At 39.2% G+C, this 17,461-nt stretch overlaps 1 protein-coding gene across 2 annotated transcripts in view; it reads right to left on the bottom strand.

The window, feature by feature from the left end:
- UBE2D2 (ubiquitin conjugating enzyme E2 D2) overlaps positions 1-17,461 on the bottom strand; it is a 56,450-nt gene that overhangs the window by 20,704 nt on the left and 18,285 nt on the right. The window contains exon 1 of one of the 2 annotated variants that reach the window (XM_045445864.1): positions 8,008-8,053. The exons of the other annotated variant lie outside the window; for it this stretch is intronic. Within the exon in view, the coding sequence (XP_045301820.1) occupies positions 8,008-8,013 (6 nt within the window). The 5' untranslated portion in view covers positions 8,014-8,053. Of the gene's footprint in view, positions 1-8,007; positions 8,054-17,461 lie in introns of those variants that run through there. 2 annotated transcript variants of the gene reach the window in all.

Here is a 17,461-nt window from a genome sequence, read left to right as displayed (position 1 = left end):
AATATTATATAGTTTTTAATTTGCAGCACTTAGTTATTTCTGTAAGTCCCTTTCTCTGAGTTAACTTATTCAACCAGTCATTTTGGTACAATTATTCTGTAGTACACTACCTGGAAGCTTGGAGGACAGAGTACAGAAACAAAGTTCTGTATTTTAAAAATTTTTTTTGGTAATCTCCACACCCAACATGGGGCTTGAACCCAAGACTTCAAGATCAAGAGTTGCAGGCTCTTCTGACTGTGCCAGCCAGGCCCCCCTTGTAGTCTTCTGGTTTTTTGTTTTTTGAGAGAGAGAGTGTAAGTGAGCAAGGGCAAAGAGAGAGACAATCCCACAAGGGACAGAGAGAGAGGCAGAACTCATCCAAAGAGGGGCTCATGTTCACCCGATGCGGGGCTCATGCTTACCAGAAGCAGGGCACGAACTCCCCTGAAGCAGGACTGGAACTCATGAACCGTGAGATCATGATCTGAGCTGAAGTCAGATTGCTTAACTGACTGAGCCAGCCAGGTGCCCCTGCACCCTGTATTTTTTTTAAAGCACTGGGATTGAGACAGAGATTTAACAGTATTTACTTTCTTTTTTTTTGAAAGATTTTATTTTTGAAAGAGAGACCGAGTACATGTAGGGAAGGGGCAGAGAGAAGAAGACACAGAATCCGAAGGAGTTCGAACCCACGAACCGGGAGATCATGACCCGAGCCAAAATTAGATGCTTAACCAACTGCGCCACCCAGGTACCCCAACATTATTTACTTTCTTACCTATCTCAATTTTTGGCTTTTATATTTCTCTGCAACCGAAATTCCCCGCCCATCTCAAGGAAAAAGATAACTACCTGGGGCACCTGGCTGGCTCAGTCAGTTGACTACACAACTCTTGATCCCCAGGTTGTGAGTTCGAGCCCCAAACTGCGGGGAGAGATTACTTAAAAAAAGAAAAAAATCTACTATGTGGATGGAACTAGAGGGTATTATGCTAAGCGAAATTAGTCAGAAAAGGCAAATATCATATGACTTCACTCATATGAGGAATTTAAAATACAAAATAGATGAACATAATGGAAGGGAAGCAAAAATAACATAAAAACAGGGAGGGGGACAAAACAGAAGAGACTCTTAAATATGGAGAACAAATAGCGGGTTGCTGGAGGGGTTATGGGAGGGCGGAATGGGCTAAAAAGGTAAGGGGCACTAAGGAATCTACTCCTGAAATCATTGTTGCACTATATGCTAACTTGGATATAAATTTAAAAATTAAATTAAATTAAATTAAATGGTAAAAATAAACAAACAATTAAAAAAAATCTATGGTACAATTCCCATTCCCAAATGTTGTTCCTTAATTTTTTTTTTTTAAACTGTTTATTTATTTTTGAGAGAGACAGAGACAGAATGAGTGGGTTAGGGGCAGAGAGAGAGGGAGGCACAGAATCAGAAGTAGGTTCCAGGCTCTGAGCTGTCAACACAGAGCCCGAAGTGGGGCTCGAACCCACGAGCTGTGAGATCATGACCTAAGCTGAAGTCAGACACTCAACCGACTGAGCCACCCAGGTGCCATGCCAAATGTTGTTTCTAATACAGGTTAGTATAACTAAGAACACTTGCTTAATTTAAAACATAAAAGGTATCTTTTTTTTTTTTTTTTACTTAAATAGCAATAAATTGCTATTAAAATAGAATTTGAACAAATTATTCTGAACTCCTACCATGTTCATTAAATGGAATTTTACTTGTGCTTTATCCTTAATATTTTGCTTTCAAGTTGTCATCTTTTTCCATCCTGAAGGAGGTCAAGGTTTAACATCAAGAGCTAAGATTTACCTAAGTTGAATATAAGATCCATCAGTCCATTTCATGAGCGAGTATGATAGAATTATTTTTAAAAACCTCACTCTAAGTTAAGCTAATAAGACATTTAGGTACTGATATGTATAAACCTGAAAAGTATACTCCTAAGTGAAAGAAGTCAGATATAAAAAGACCACATTCTATATTATTCTATTGAACAATGTTCTAGAAAAGGTAAACTTATAGTGTCAGAAAGCAGATAAATAGTTCCAGAGGCTGGAGGGAGGTGGAGCGGACTTACTACAAAAGAACATGAAGAAAATTTGGGGGGTGATGGAAATGTTCTGTATGATAAACTTGGGAGAGACTGCATAACTGTGTATATACTTATCAAAACTCATACTGTATGCTTAAAACTGCTCAATTTTACTGTAAGTTATATTTCAACGTTTTTTTTTGAGGAAGCATATATCCATGCATCCATTCATTTTTCTTTTTTTATTTTTGAGAGAGAGAGAAACAGCAAGCGAGCGAGTGAGCTCTAAAGAGCAGGTGAGGGGCAGAGAGTGAAGCAAAGAGAGAATCCTAAGCAGGCTCTGTGCTGTCAGTTTGGAGCCCAATGTGGGGCTTCAGCTCGTGAACCGCGAGATCAAATCAAGAACCTGAGCCTAAATTAAGAATGTGACACTCACCCAAACAAGCCGCCTAGGTGCCCCTCTTTACTTTTTTTAAAAGACTTTATTTTCTAAAGTAATCTCTACACCCAACATGAGGCTCGAACTCACAACCCAGAGATCGAGTCACATGCTCTTCCTACTGAGCCCACCAAGCACCCCCATCCTCCTTTCTATATGCATAAAATGCCTCCAACGAATACATAAGAAACTAGTTAACAGTACAGCTGACCCTGGAACTTGGGGGTTAGGGGCACCAACCCCCTACATAGTTGAAAATTTGCATATAATTTTTGAATACCCCCAAAACTTAATTAAGTACTTGCCTTCAGGAAGGAAAGCTTGCTTTACCTTTTAAATTGTATAACAAGTCTATTTATTGCCTATTTTTTTTTTCAACGTTTATTTATTTTTGGGACAGAGAGAGACAGAGCATGAACGGGGGAGGGGCAGACAGAGAGGGAGACACAGAATCGGAAACAGGCTCCAGGCTCTGAGCCATCAGCCCAGAGCCTGACGCGGGGCTCGAACTCACGGACCGCGAGATCGTGACCTGGCTGAAGTCGGACGCTTAACCGACTGCGCCACCCAGGCGCCCCTTTATTGCCTATTTGAAATAGAAATTATCAGTCTTGAGTGTAAATCTGGATTAAAACAGGTACTAAAAGTAACCATCTAGAGGGTAACTGAAATAGTGGAAACCCAGTTAGACTGAATAAACACAGAAACTATGCAATCTGATGTCTCTGCATCAAGATGAAACTGAAATTGAATCTTAAAATTTAATAAAGGCACCGATCTAGACAGATAACTTACTTTGGCAGAAAAAAACACCCCAATATAACATGCTGTTTTTTGTTTAACAGTTGGCTTTGTAACTATACAGTAATTTCTTTGGCTTTTTATCTTAAAAGAAACAGTATTCAGATCCATCTTATATATCATACAGTAAATTACATGTTACTGGGAATGAAAATAGGGCTAGGACAAAACCCAAAATCAAGGAATCTTTCTATTTACTGACAAACTTCTTCTCTGTAGAAAGATCAACAGAGAAATAAACTATCTATTTAGAAATTTAGGAAAAAGAATAAAAAAGAAACTTTTACAGTTAAGATAGATTTCTTTCCTTTTTCTTTTAAAGTAGACTCCATGACCAACATGGGGCTTGAATTCATGACCCTGAGGTTGAGCGTTGCATACTCCACCAAATGAGCCAGCCAGGCACCCTGAGAATACTCAATTTCTAAAAAGATTTTATATTCTAACTTTCCTTGAAATCTAAAAAAACATTAAAATAAAGATCTTATGGGAGCCAACTATGGATTTTACTGAACAGTTCTCAATTGAAAAAGTTTATTTGATGCTATATGCTTCTCTTGTTTATAGGTATATAACAAAACTAGTATTTTTAATGATAAGAGGTTATAAACAATTTTGATATCCTGAATGTTTCCTAAGCACTTCTCTTCTTAGTTCAAAGAGTCCCATAACCTTACACCAATTAATTTAAGTAAGGTTTAATTCTCTATGGACTTTTAAATACATTTCCTACTACTATCTAAACATTTCTGGGGTGTAGGGGTACCTCAGTGGGTTAAGCGTTTAAGACTTTGGTTCAGGTCATGATCTCATGGTTAGTGAGTTTGAGCCCCACATTAGGCTCTGTGCTGACAGCTCAGAGCCTGGAGCTTGCTTCGGATTCTGTGTCTCCCTCTCTCTCTGCCCCTCCACCACTCACTCCCTGTTTCTCTCTCTCAAAAATAAACATTAAAAAAAAAAAAAAATCTTTAAACACTTCAATTTAACTAGAAAAATTACCACCCCTCACTTTTAACCATTTGATAATGCCTTTTAAAATGTATAGTTATTTATTTGTTTGAGAGAGAGGGCACAAGTGAGCAAAGGGCAGAAAGAGGGAGGAAGGAAGGGAGAGGGGGAGAGAGAGAACCCCACAGGGGGAGGGGAGGGAGAGACAGAAAGAAGTGGGACTCACCTGAAGCAGGTCACCTGATGCGGGGCTCAAACTCACGAATCTTAAGATCATGGTCATGACCTGGGCCGAAGTCAGATGCTTAACTGACTGAGACACCCAGGTGCCCACATAATGTATGGGTTTTTAAAATTATTTCTTCAATCCATACACACATGTAAAAATAAGGATACTGTAATGTTCAACACATGAGAACTTACAAACTTCATCAATATCCAGAGAAAGGAAAATTATCCCTAAAACATGCTTAAGTAGGAGACCAATTTACCTGCTGACCTCTAAGAACATGGAGATGAACATGACAGATACCGTCCTCATTTGAATTTTCATTCACTACCATTTGATAACTCTTTTTGAGATCCAGATTAGCAGCACATTTCTTGCCAACAATCATTACAAGTGCAAAAAGACTTTCGTCATCATCTTCTACTACAGAAATGTGGGATGTATGTTTCTTGGATATCCCCAGAAAATGTTCTAGTGCTTGAGGGTCTTATCAACTCTATAGTTAATGTTTCATACAACTTACTTGGTATTTATTAAGCTGAAATATCCCAATGACTAAAGTGGGATTTTCTTCTAAATATCAGTCTACATGGATGGCTATTTTCTAAGTTTGTAAAGAATTCTAGATGTCCCTCACTTCAATAATCGGTCTACCAAAAAACTGATAGAGATTTTTATGCTGCGTATGTTGAAAACTAACCATCTCATGTGTAAGCATAATGACATAAGTTTCCATAAGAATCCTAACAGTTATTCCATAACCTGTTTATGTTCTTGCTGATATGAGTAGGGACAAAATGCAGAATTCAGGTTTTCTAAGGTTTGTGGGGCTTTTTTTAAGTTTATTTATTTATTTTGAGAGCGAGAACGAGTGGGGAAGTGAGAGGGGAAGAAAGAATTCCAAGCAGGCTCCACATTGCTAGTGCAGAGTCATGCAGGGCTCGAGCCCATGAACCACAAGATCATGACCTGGGCCAAAATCAAGAGCCTAACGCCCATCCAGGTGGGCCACCCAGGCACCCCTCAGGTTTTCTAAGTTTTGTGTTTTGTTTTTGTTTTTTTAATTTTTAAAAACTTTATTTATTTATTTTGAGAGAAAGAGTGAGAATCCCAAGCAGGTTCCATACTGTCAGTGCAGAGCCTGACACGGGGCTTGAACTCAAGAACCGTGAGATCATGACCTGAGCTGAAATCGAGAGCCGGATGCTTAACCAACTAGGCCACCTAGGTGCCACTCAGGTTCCCTATGTTTTAACATCCTTTGATGTTTTTTCATTATTATGTTCTTAGGTAAGTTTAAGCAAGTCTTTCAACTTCTCCAGACCAGAGTTTTACAACTATAAAACAAAGAAGTTAAACCATAACAGAAATTTACACAGCATAGGGGCAAATGGGTGGCTCAGTCCACGGAGCATCTGACTCTTGATTTTGGATCAGGTGGTGATCCCAGGATCATGGGATCAAGCCCCACGATGGGCTCCCTGCTGAGCATGGAGCCTGCTTAAGATTCTCACTCTCTCTACCTCTGCCCCTCATCCTGACTCGTACACGCTCACTCTCTCTTTAAAATAAGAATTTTTTAAAAATTAGTTTTAAAAGGCTAGACCTCAGTTTACTTTAACCTAACTTTACAAAAGCACAGTTATGGTTTTAAAATACATCAACAGGGGGTCCTGGATGGCTCAGTCAGTTAAGTGTCTGACTTCAGCCCAGGTCATGATCTCACAGCTTGTGAGTTCAGGTCCCACATTGCGCTCTCTGCTGTCAGTGCAAAGTCGGCTTCAGATCCTCTGTCTCCCTCTCTCTCTGCCCCTTGCCTACTCTATCTCTCTCAGAAATAAATTAAAAAAAAAAAAAACAAAAAAAAAACTTTTTTTTTTTTTAAATTTTTTTTTTCAACGTTTATTTATTTTTGGGACAGAGAGAGACAGAGCATGAACGGGGGAGGGGCAGAGAGAGAGGGAGACACAGAAACGGAAACAGGCTCCAGGCTCTGAGCCATCAGCCCAGAGCCCGACGCGGGGCTCGAACTCACGGACTGCGAGATTGTGACCTGGCTGAAGTCGGACGCTTAACCGACTGCGCCACCCAGGCGCCCCAAAACTTTTTTTTTTTAATGTTTATTTTTGAGACAGAGAGAGACAGAGCACGAACAGGGGAGGGTCAGAGAGAGAGGGAGACACAGAATCTGAAACAGGTTCCGGGCTCCGAGCTGTCAGCACAGAGCCCAATGCGGGACTCGAATCCACGGACTGTGAGATCATGACCTGGGCCGAAGTCGGACGCTCAACCAACTGAGCCACCCAGGCGCCCCAGAAATAAAATATTTTTTAAAAAAACACATCAACACTAAACACTTCCAATTTAAAAAATTAGTGTTCACATACTGGTTCCTTAGAATGAAAAAATATTTTTTATTCCCCAGGGACATCCTTTTTCCTCCAAGCTGCTACATTACTCATTAAATGTACTATATAAATCTAGTATCAAATATAGTACTGTATAGTAATATTTTATGTTCAATTTTTTTTCCCTGTAACTATCAAAAGTTAACTTCCATATACCTTCACCTCTACCCCTTGAATGCTTAATTACAAATTCCTCAAGTGAAAGACAAGATATATCCTATTCTTTACTCTGTTTCCCAGAGCCTGGAATGTAAGAGGCACTCAAATGCATAAATGAATGGATGAATGCCTAGTACAGTACCACGGAGAACTGGTACTTGAACACTTGCAAATGTGAAGATAAACAAAAGCACATCAACTTCCCAGAGAAGCCTAGTCATTTGGCTTAGTCACTGACAGTGTCAGGAAACAGTCCACAGTAATATACAAAAGATACTGAACTACTGAATTTGAATGGAACAGGTATTTTGGAGTCAGTCTGAATGATACAGAAAAACAAGAAGTTTAAGTATTTCAGCAGCTACCACATAGATGGAAATGTTCTATTATAATTAAAGACAACATTCTTGGGGCGCCTGGGTGGCGCAGTCGGTTAAGCGTCCGACTTCAGCCGGGTCACGATCTCGCGGTACGTGAGTTCAAGCTCCGCGTCGGGCTCTGGGCTGATGGTTCAGAGCCTGGAGCCTGTTTCCGATTCTGTGTCTCCCTCTCTCTCTGCCCCTCCCCCGTTCATGCTCTGTCTCTCTCTGTCCCCAAAAAAATAAATGTTGAAAAATAAATAAATAAATAAAGACAACATTCTTTGTTCATATTGAAGATCAAGAACTTTTTCTAGACTTTTCCTATATGAGCTACCATTTACTCATTTCAAAACTTAAAAAAAATTTTTTTTTCAACCAGTCCAAGATTCTAGGAACAGTCTGCCAGAATACTCTGCACACACCTGCCTCATGCACCTTCAGGCTTCACTTAAATGTTGTCCTTGGAGAGGTGATTCCAGGAAGCCCCCATTTCCATTCAATTTCTTATTAAATACTACGACGGAGAAGCACAAGCTGCTTTAATAACCCAGTCTAGTTCATATTTATCTCTGTGATTATTTAATGGCTCTCAACATTAAATGAAAGATAGGGACCTGACCTCCATCCAGCCTTTCTGCACAATGCCTGGTCCATGGGAAGCACCAAGTATCTGTCGAAGAATAGTTACAATTACAGAGTAATTTTAAGTAGCTGGAGAAAGAGAATACCATCTTTCTTTGATTGTAAGATACTTTAAATATATATAATATAATATAATATAATATAATATAATATAATATAATATAATATAAATATATATTTTATATATATATCTGAAATCAAATTGCATATTACAATCAATGGCATGTCAGCTTAACTGGTAGTATGTTTTCTTTCTTAGTACATACAATAATGGTATACATCTTTCAAATGATGACATCTCAGATTCAACAAAGTACTTGGAAAGGCAGTAATATCCTCTGACAGTGTAGCCATCGGATCCTATACCTAGCAAAGTTTAGAATTTTGGCAATCAGGGCCACAGTAGAAGATGACTTAATAAAAGACAGAGTTAGTTAGGACAGGGAAAGCACAACTCTTCTAGAAGACTACTTACGTAGTAAGCAGGGGGACAAAACATTAGGGAGGTACACATGGTATCAAAAGCAAAAGAAGTAAACAGCTATGATTTCCTAACAACTCCTGGAGCTGACGAACAGTGGTAGCAAGGTTGTCAGGGCAGGCTAGACTTTATACAGGAAATCTTTCAGTGTTTGAAATTCCCTCTCCTTTCAGTTACTGAAGCAGTGGTCAATGCTCTTCAATACTCTATGTCCAAAATGAGGGTGGCCCATAGCCAGATAGATGAGAACAGTCTATGAGCTAACAGACAGTTGAAGCACGTATGCCAAAATATTCCAACACTCACTAAGCTCCAAAGAAAATCCTGAAATGTCAGGAAAAGCCCCCTTCCTAGCATTAGGTAACCAGAATCTTGTATGCTTCACCAACTGATTCCACCTCATTTGACAACTACATACCAACTAGAAACCTAAAGAATTTATTTTGTCAAAGGTCACTGCCACACTCTTCCATAACAATAATCATGTACCACAGTCCCAAGCTAGAGAAAACAGGGAAATTAATAAATATTAATTATCTTGGTGTATTTCTTTTCAAAAAACATTTTTTTTAATCTTTATTTTTGAGAGACAGAGAGAGAGAGAGAGAGAGAGACAAAGTACAAGCAGGGGAGGAACAGAGAGGGAGACACAGAATCTGAAGCAGGCTCCAGGCTCTGAGCTGTCAGCGCAGAGACTGACACAGGGCTCGAACTCATGAACCGTGAGTTCATGACCTGAGCTGAAGTCGGACACTTAACTGACCCACCCAGGTGCCCCTATCTTGGTATATGTCTGTGCTATTTCAAATGGCAGGACAACAGGGATCTCAAAGAGGTAAAAATGACATTCTATTTCCCATTATACCCTGTAAAGCTATGCTCCATCCCCTAAAAAACTCACATGTACTATTTTTAGTAAGTAGTATACGATTAAGTTTTGGTTCTCAGATGTTTTGAAATATATAAAAACTGTTACTTAGAACTGTAAATCCTTGAAATTTAAGAGTACTACTTCTCAATAACTTTACTCTTCAATACCAAAGCATAGTCAGTTTCTGTTTAACCAGTTCTCCAACACTAACCTCAGGAGTTCAAATGAATAATCTGTCCAGTTAAATCAGTCTTCCTAAAGACTGACAATCTCTGTAACACAGGTAACAAACGTCAACTAAGCCATTAAGTTTTACTATGTTAGAAGACTGGCTACATATTCGCAAAGCTCTCTCATGTGATGATTAAGGCACAGAAAATACAATTCAAATTAAAAACAAACCAAAAAACCAAAACCCAAACCAAGTCTCAAGTCTGCAATTATATTTTATAACAGTTATTCAGAATACTAACTTGACAGAATGAGATTTTTGTGTCTCCCTGGAACACTCCAACCTTCAAAACTAGACACTAGACAATATTAACAAAAATGTGAATAGGTACATCTGAAGAAATGTCTTTTCAAAATTACATTTTATGCAAGCTAAGAGACAGGAGCTCTTTGTCCACATTGAAATCACTTGAGATGCCATCTAGTCAAGTATCTTTTACACCATAATAGAAGCATTTATTAGTGTCTTGGGGAAGATATGATAGAACTATGACAAGAAAAATGAAGTTTCTGTTTTCCTATGATGAAATTCACACTAGAGAAGAATTTCCACTTTATCAGGATCAAGGGTTGAGAAAGGACCCAACAAAATTCAAATCTATAGGGGCACCTGGGTGGCTCCATTGGTTAAGCCTCCAACAGTCAGTTCAGGTCATGATCTCATGGTTCGTGAGTTCGAGCCCCACATCGGTCTCTCTGCTGTCAGTTCAAGAGCCCACTTCAGATCCTCTGTCTCCCTCTCTGCCTCTCCCCCACTCTTTTGCACGTGTACTCACGCTCTCAAAAATAAAATAAATGTTAAAAAAAATTTCAAATCTATAGTTAGGCTGGGGAAAGGTTTATGAACAATGAATATCATCTGTTTTAAAAACATTTTATACCTTAATATTAAGAACAAAGTATAACTCTCAGAGCCAGTATTTTTTTTAAATGTTTTTTTTTAAGGTTTATTAATTTTTCAGAGACAGAGACAGAGCATGAGTGGGGGAGGGGCAGAGAGAGAGGGAGACACAGAATCTGAAACAGGCTCCAGGCTCTGAGCTGTCAGCACAGAGCCCAAGGCAGGGCCCGAACCCATGGATGACAAGATCATGACCTGAGGTGAAGTCAGACGCTCAACCGACTGAACCACCCAGGTGCCCCTCAAAGCCAGTTTTTAATATGGCATATCTGACCTATTAACCTACATGGAATGTTTAACCCATATAATCATTACAGTGGGGCTACTGAGGATTCGGGAACATTTTTGAGATTAACAAAGAGGAGGTGGCAAGCAGAGAATCAGTTCTTTGGTATGACAATAGGGAAAGTATGAAAATATTACCCATCAAATAAAAAAAATACAACCTCCTCAGCCTCAAGTTTCTCTCTCTTTTTTTAAGTTTTTATTTAAATTCTAGTTAGTTAACATACAGTGTAATAATAGCTTCACGTGTGTCCTCAAGTTTCTTTTTTTTTTTTTTAATTTTTTTTTTCAACGTTTTTATTTATTTTTGGGACAGAGAGAGACAGAGCATGAACGGGGGAGGGGCAGAGAGAGAGGGAGACACAGAATCGGAAACAGGCTCCAGGCTCTGAGCCATCAGCCCAGAGCCCGACGCGGGGCTCGAACTCACAGACCGCGAGATCGTGACCTGGCTGAAGTCGGACGTTTAACCGACTGCGCCACCCAGGCGCCCCATCAAGTTTCTTAATACATGTGTGCTATTGGGGCGCCTGGGTGGCTCAGTCGGTTGGGCATCCGGCTTCGGCTCAGGTCATGATCTCGCGGTCCATGAGTTCGAGCCCTGCGTCGGGCTCTGTGCTGACACCTCAGGGCCTGGAGCCTGTTTCAGATTCTGTGTCTCCCTCTCTCTCTGACCCTCCCCCGTTCATGCTCTGTCTCTCCCTGTCTCAAAAATAAATAAATGTGGGGCGCCTGGGTGGCGCAGTCGGTTAAGTGTCCGACTTCAGCCAGGTCACGATCTCGCGGTCCGTGAGTTCGAGCCCCGCGTCAGGCTCTGGGCTGATGGCTCAGAGCCTGGAGCCTGTTTCTGATTCTGTGTCTCCCTCTCTCTCTGCCCCTCCCCCATTCATGCTCTGTCTCTCTCTGTCCCAAAAATAAATAAACGTTGAAAAAAAAAAAAAATAATTAAAAAAAAAAAAAAAAAAAATAAATGTTAAAAAAAAATACATGTGTGCTCAAGATCATGAGTTAAGTCGGAGTCTCGGTAGGAACAAATCTGGTAGTATGAAATTCTTTCTTCCTGTAACTCAAATTTTATCCAACAATTTCCAGAACACACAGGCAACCAAGAAGAGAACCACCTCTTTGATTTTTAATTTTTAAAGTCTTACAGGAAAAATTTAAAGAATATAAGGTGAAAAACACAAAAGGGCCCAGTAATTACATTTTAATGCTACAAGAAATAATTTAATTCCAGTACATACAGAGCTTTTTAGAAATTACATACTAGTGGGGTGCCTGGGTGGCTCAGTCAATCAATCAACCGACTCTTGGTTTCAGCTCAGATCATGATCTCACGATTCATGAGTTAGAGCCCCAGGTAAAACTCTGAGCGTACAGTACAGAGGCTGCATGGGATCCTCTCTCTTTCTCTCTGCCCCTCCCCTGCTCGTGCTCTATCTCTCTCTCAAAATGAATACATAAATGTTAAGAAAAAAAAAAAAGGAAATTATATACTAGTATCTTTTATCTTTTTAATTCATTCCCCTTAGTTTCCCAGCACTAGGTTACACAGAGCAACTTGGGAGTGGGAGGATGGAGGAAATGATGGGCAGATGTTGGTCACAGTATTTCAAGTTATAAGATGGACAAGTTGTGGAGATCTAATGTACAGTAAGGTGATTACATTTAGTAATACTGTATGATATACTTGAAATTTCCTAAGACAGTGTATCTTAAATGTTCTCATCACAAAAAAGAAATGGTACTTATGTGGCATGTGGAGGTGGTTAGCCAATACAATGACAGTAATCATTCTGCAATATGTTAAGTGTATCAAATCGTCACTGTATAGCTGAAACTTACACAATGTTATAGGGTGCCTCGGTAGCTCAGATGGATAAGGCTCTGACTCTTGATTTTCTTGATTTACGCTCAGGCCAAAATCTTATGGTTCATGGGATCGAGCCCCACATCAGGCTCCACACTGCCAGCACGGAGCCTGCTTAGGATTCTCACCCTCTCTCTTGCTTGCTGGCACTCTCTCTCAAAAAGTAAATTAACTTAAAAACAGTATTAAATGTCAATTACATCTCAATAAAGCTGGAGGAAAAAGAAAAAAATAAAGCAATTTAGGATGTTACTCTGACAGGAAAAAACCAGGCACCAAATAAATGGCTACCTTTTTCTGCAGAACAATCATATTTTTAGGTTTCACTCCAACAAACCTTTTCCCTTCCCGTCTACTCCTTCTCTCTTCCTTCCTCCTACTGATTGGCTAAACAAATCTTCAGAAAAACTTTTTTGAATTAACATTTGGAAAAATGTTAATTTAATATCACTCAACCATAAGAATTGTTTTTAATGAATCCAAAACCACAAAATTCTACGAAATTAAATTCTTAACACACGGCCTTATCCAAGAAATAAACACATTATTAAGACAACATTTACTATAATTTCCCCTGCAGTAAATAATCTCCAAACATGGCTATCAACAATTTCTCCCTCCCTATAAGAACACACTATTCTTATCAAGAAATCATCTATTAACTACCCTATGACCCAGCAATTACACTACTAGGCATTTATCCAAGGGACACAGGTGTGCTGTTTCGAAGGGACACATGCACCCCATGTTTATAGCAGCACTATCATTAATAGCCAAAGTATGAAAAGAGCCCAAATGTCCATCGATGGATGAATGGATAAAGAAGATGTGGTATATATATACAATGGAGTATTACTCGGCAATCAAAAAGAATGAAATCTTGCCATTTGTAGCTACGTGGATGGAACTGGAGAGTATTATGCTAAGTGAAATTAGTCAGAGAAAGACAAAAATCATTATGACTTCACTCGTATCAGGACTTTAAGAGACAAAACAGATGAACATAAGGGAAGGGAAACAAAAATAATATAAAAACAGGGAGGGGGACAAAACAGAAGAGACTCATAAATATGGAGAACAAACTGAGGGTTACCGGAGAGGATGTGGGAGGGGGGATGGGCTAAATGGGTAAGGGGCACTAAGGAATCTACTCCTGAAATCATAGTTGCACTATATGCTAATTTGGATGTAAATTTTAAAAAATAAAAAATAAAACAAGTTAAAAAAAAAAAAAAGAAAGAAATCATCTATTTCCCTTCCTCTAGAATGCTGGCTAGCTATCCATCTTGGTTGACCAAAAAAATAGACCAATTGCGATACTGTGTCAGTTTTAAGTCTATTATTTAAGAGGCCTGACAGCTTTCCTTCTTTTGCTCTGAGCCACCACATAGAAGTCCAGGCCATCTTGCTGGAAAGACCCTTTGAGGGCTGATGATATACATTTCAGCCAACAGTGAGCATCAAGTCCCCAGACCTGTAGGGGAAGTCATGAACCTTCTAACTCTGGTGATAGCGGACTATGAGCACAAAAATGGCCCTAGCTGACAAAACAGGAAGCAAAACTGTCTGGTCAAGCCACAGAATCCCGAGAAATAATAAGTCATTGTTTTAAGGCACTAAGCTTTGGAGTCATCTTTTACACACCAAAGCTAACTGATAAATACCCCTATATAGTCTCTAAAGAGAATAGGACTCTGAATAATAGATCCTTACAAAAATTATTACCATAGCAGTTTCTCAGCAAGAACAATCACAAATTTCTATATCTGCTAAATACTAAAAAACAAAACAAAAAACAAAAACCTCAACAATCCACAACTGCCTTGCTGCTGAAAGCTACTTGGTTAAGAGAAATATTTTTAATATTTTAAAATATTGTTAAGAGTGGGAAGATAAAAGTAGTTTATTTCAAGTGATCCACTTTCCTCCAGATCTGACATCCTTATATACTGTCCAGAGTCCTTTACAACACCAAACAATAATTAATCTTGGTAGGTATAAATATTCATCTAAAGCCTTCAATGAGGTAAATAATAAGCTAGCCATCTTAGCTAAATATAGAATATAGCTGTTTTTAAATGTTATATATTGATCTAGAAGAAAACTATTAACTATTTTTAGAATATTATAAGTGTCCAATACTTTTATCTGCTACATAAAAATGATTAGATCTATTGTACTCTATGACTTTTGAAGTACCTGTTCCTTTAGAGTTACAACTCCTAGAAATATGAATTTTGGTCTAATAATTATAGCATGTGTTTAGAAAGATATATAGGAAGAACCAAAGTATCTCAAATTTCCAGGCAAAGTGACAGATTCCACATGTAACTTTTACTGTCTCCAAAATCCTATTAAAATGAGAGTCAACAGATTTTTTTTTAATTTTAATTCCAGTGTAGTTAGCATAGTGTTATATTTGTTTCAGGTGTACAATATAGTGATTCAACAATTCCATACATTACTCAGTGCTCATCAACCTAAGTGTATTCTTAATCCCCTTCACCTGTTTCACTTACCCACCTACCCATCTCCTCTCTGGTAACTTACCATCTGTTTGTTCTCTATATTTAAGGAGTCAACAGATTTTTTTTTTCTTAAGGCTTAAACCCAGGAGCACAAAAGAATGGTGGACGGAACAAAAGCAATAAAATTTTGGGAAGATAAAAAACAAGAACAACGAGTGTTAGTGACTTAGCAGTCCCGAGAAGGTAAATCCTAATTTATGGGAAAAAGTCAAGGAATCAAATTTATAAAGGCTCACAAGTTGATGGTACAAGCAACTCCTGGAAGCAGCGTTACAAACAGCACTGTTTTCAAGTCTGTTTAAGGAGACGAAGATACAATTAGCAGTATCTAGAGAGGGGGGGACAGTATATAGGACAAGGGATATGTTTTATTCAACAAATAAGTGTAAAAAAAGGAAGACAACTATATATTAACAAAGACTTAGAAGACATCAACCAAATGCAATTAGTTGAATTTTTTTAATTAAAAAAAATCAAATGTAAAAGATACTTAAAATCTCATTTGAAAGAGAAAAATTTTAAACCTGACATCTGATATCACAATATTGTTCATATTCTACATGTAACAACTACAGAAGTGCCTGGGTGGCTCAGTCAGTGGAGCATGCCACTCTTGATGTGGGGGTTGTGAATCTGAACCCCATGATTACTTAAAATATCTTTTTTTAATTTTTAAAAATATTTACTTATTTTTAAGAGAGAGAGAGAAAATGCACGCAGTGGGTGTACAGAGACAGAGGATACAAAGTGGGCTCTGCACTGAGAGCAGAGAGCACGATGTGGGGCTTGAACTCACGAACTGTGAGATCATGACATGAGCCAAGTCAGATGCTTAACTGAGTCACCCAGGAGCCCCAAGAGGTTACTTACTTACTTATTTATTTTGAGGGGGGGAGGGAGGGAGAAGAGGCAGAGAAAGGGGGAGAGGGGGAGGGAGGGAGAGGGAGAAGGGGGAGGGGGAGGGAGAGAGAGAGATAGAGAGAGACAGAGAGAGAGAGAAAGAGAGAGAGAGAGGGGGAGAGTGAGAAAGAGAGAGGGAGGGAGGGAGGGAGGGAGGGGGAGAGAGAGAGAGAGAGATCCAAGTAGGCTGCACACTGTCAGCACAGAGCCCAACACAGGATCGAACTGACAAACTGTGAGATCATTACCTCAGCTGAAACCAAGAGCCAGATGCTCAACCAACTGAGAGACCCAGGTGCCCCAAAGTAAAATCTTAATAATAATAATAAAAAAAAAGATGTGATAACTGTACCATGCACATGATTTTTAAAGAATTCTTGTCTCAGGGTTTTTCAAACTGGGCAATACTGACATTTTGGGCTGGATAATTCTTTGCTGTTGGGAGCTATCCTATGCATTGCAGAATGTTTAGCAACTCCCTAGCCTCTACCTACTAGATACCAGTAGCACCTACTACTAGCCTCCCAGCTGTGACAAACAAAAATGTCTACAAACAATGCCCAATGTCACTTAGTGGGCAAAATCGCCCAGAGCTGAAAACCACTGTCTTATCTCTTAGTAATATATTCTGAATTACTGACAAATAAAATGATGTGATATTTGGGATTGGCTTCAAAATAATCCAATGAGGGTGGAAGGGGTAATTAAGAAATAACACATGGGGCGCCTGGGTGGCGCAGTCGGTTAAGCGTCCGACTTCAGCCAGGTCACGATCTCGCAGTCCGTGAGTTCGAGCCCCGCGTCAGGCTCTGGGCTGATGGCTCGGAGCCTGGAGCCTGTTTCCGATTCTGTGTCTCCCTCTGTCTCTGCCCCTCCCCCATTCATGCTCTGTCTCTCTCTGTCCCAAAAATAAATAAATGTTGAAAAAAAAAAAATAACACAAAATGACAGGTGATGGGGCACTTGAAAATTTATTACAGAATGTTCAATGTTTGTGTATATTTGAAAACTGCACTGGTTAATTAGACATCTGTTTAGTGCTTTTCTCTGTAGTGTGTTATACTCATATTGAGGGAAATTTTATTTTATTTTTATGTTTTTAATGTTTATTTTTGAGAGAGAGAGAGAGAGAGAGAGAGAGACAGAGGCAGAGCATGAGTGGGGGAGAGGCAGAGAGAGAGGGAGAATGTAAAGCAGACTCTAGGCTCCGAGCTGTCAGCACAGAGCCTAACCCGGAGCTCGAACTCACCAACTGTGAGATCATGACCTAAACCGAAGTCTGACACTTAACCGACTGAGCCACCCAGACACCCCACATAATGAGGGAAATTTTAAAAGAAAAAGTTAATTAGAAAGTTTTGTAT

The sequence above is a fragment of the Leopardus geoffroyi genome, chromosome A1 (genome assembly GCF_018350155.1).
Source record: "Leopardus geoffroyi isolate Oge1 chromosome A1, O.geoffroyi_Oge1_pat1.0, whole genome shotgun sequence".
NCBI classification, from domain to species: Eukaryota; Metazoa; Chordata; class Mammalia; order Carnivora; family Felidae; genus Leopardus; species Leopardus geoffroyi.
This window is presented reverse-complemented; position numbering and strand designations above follow the sequence as displayed.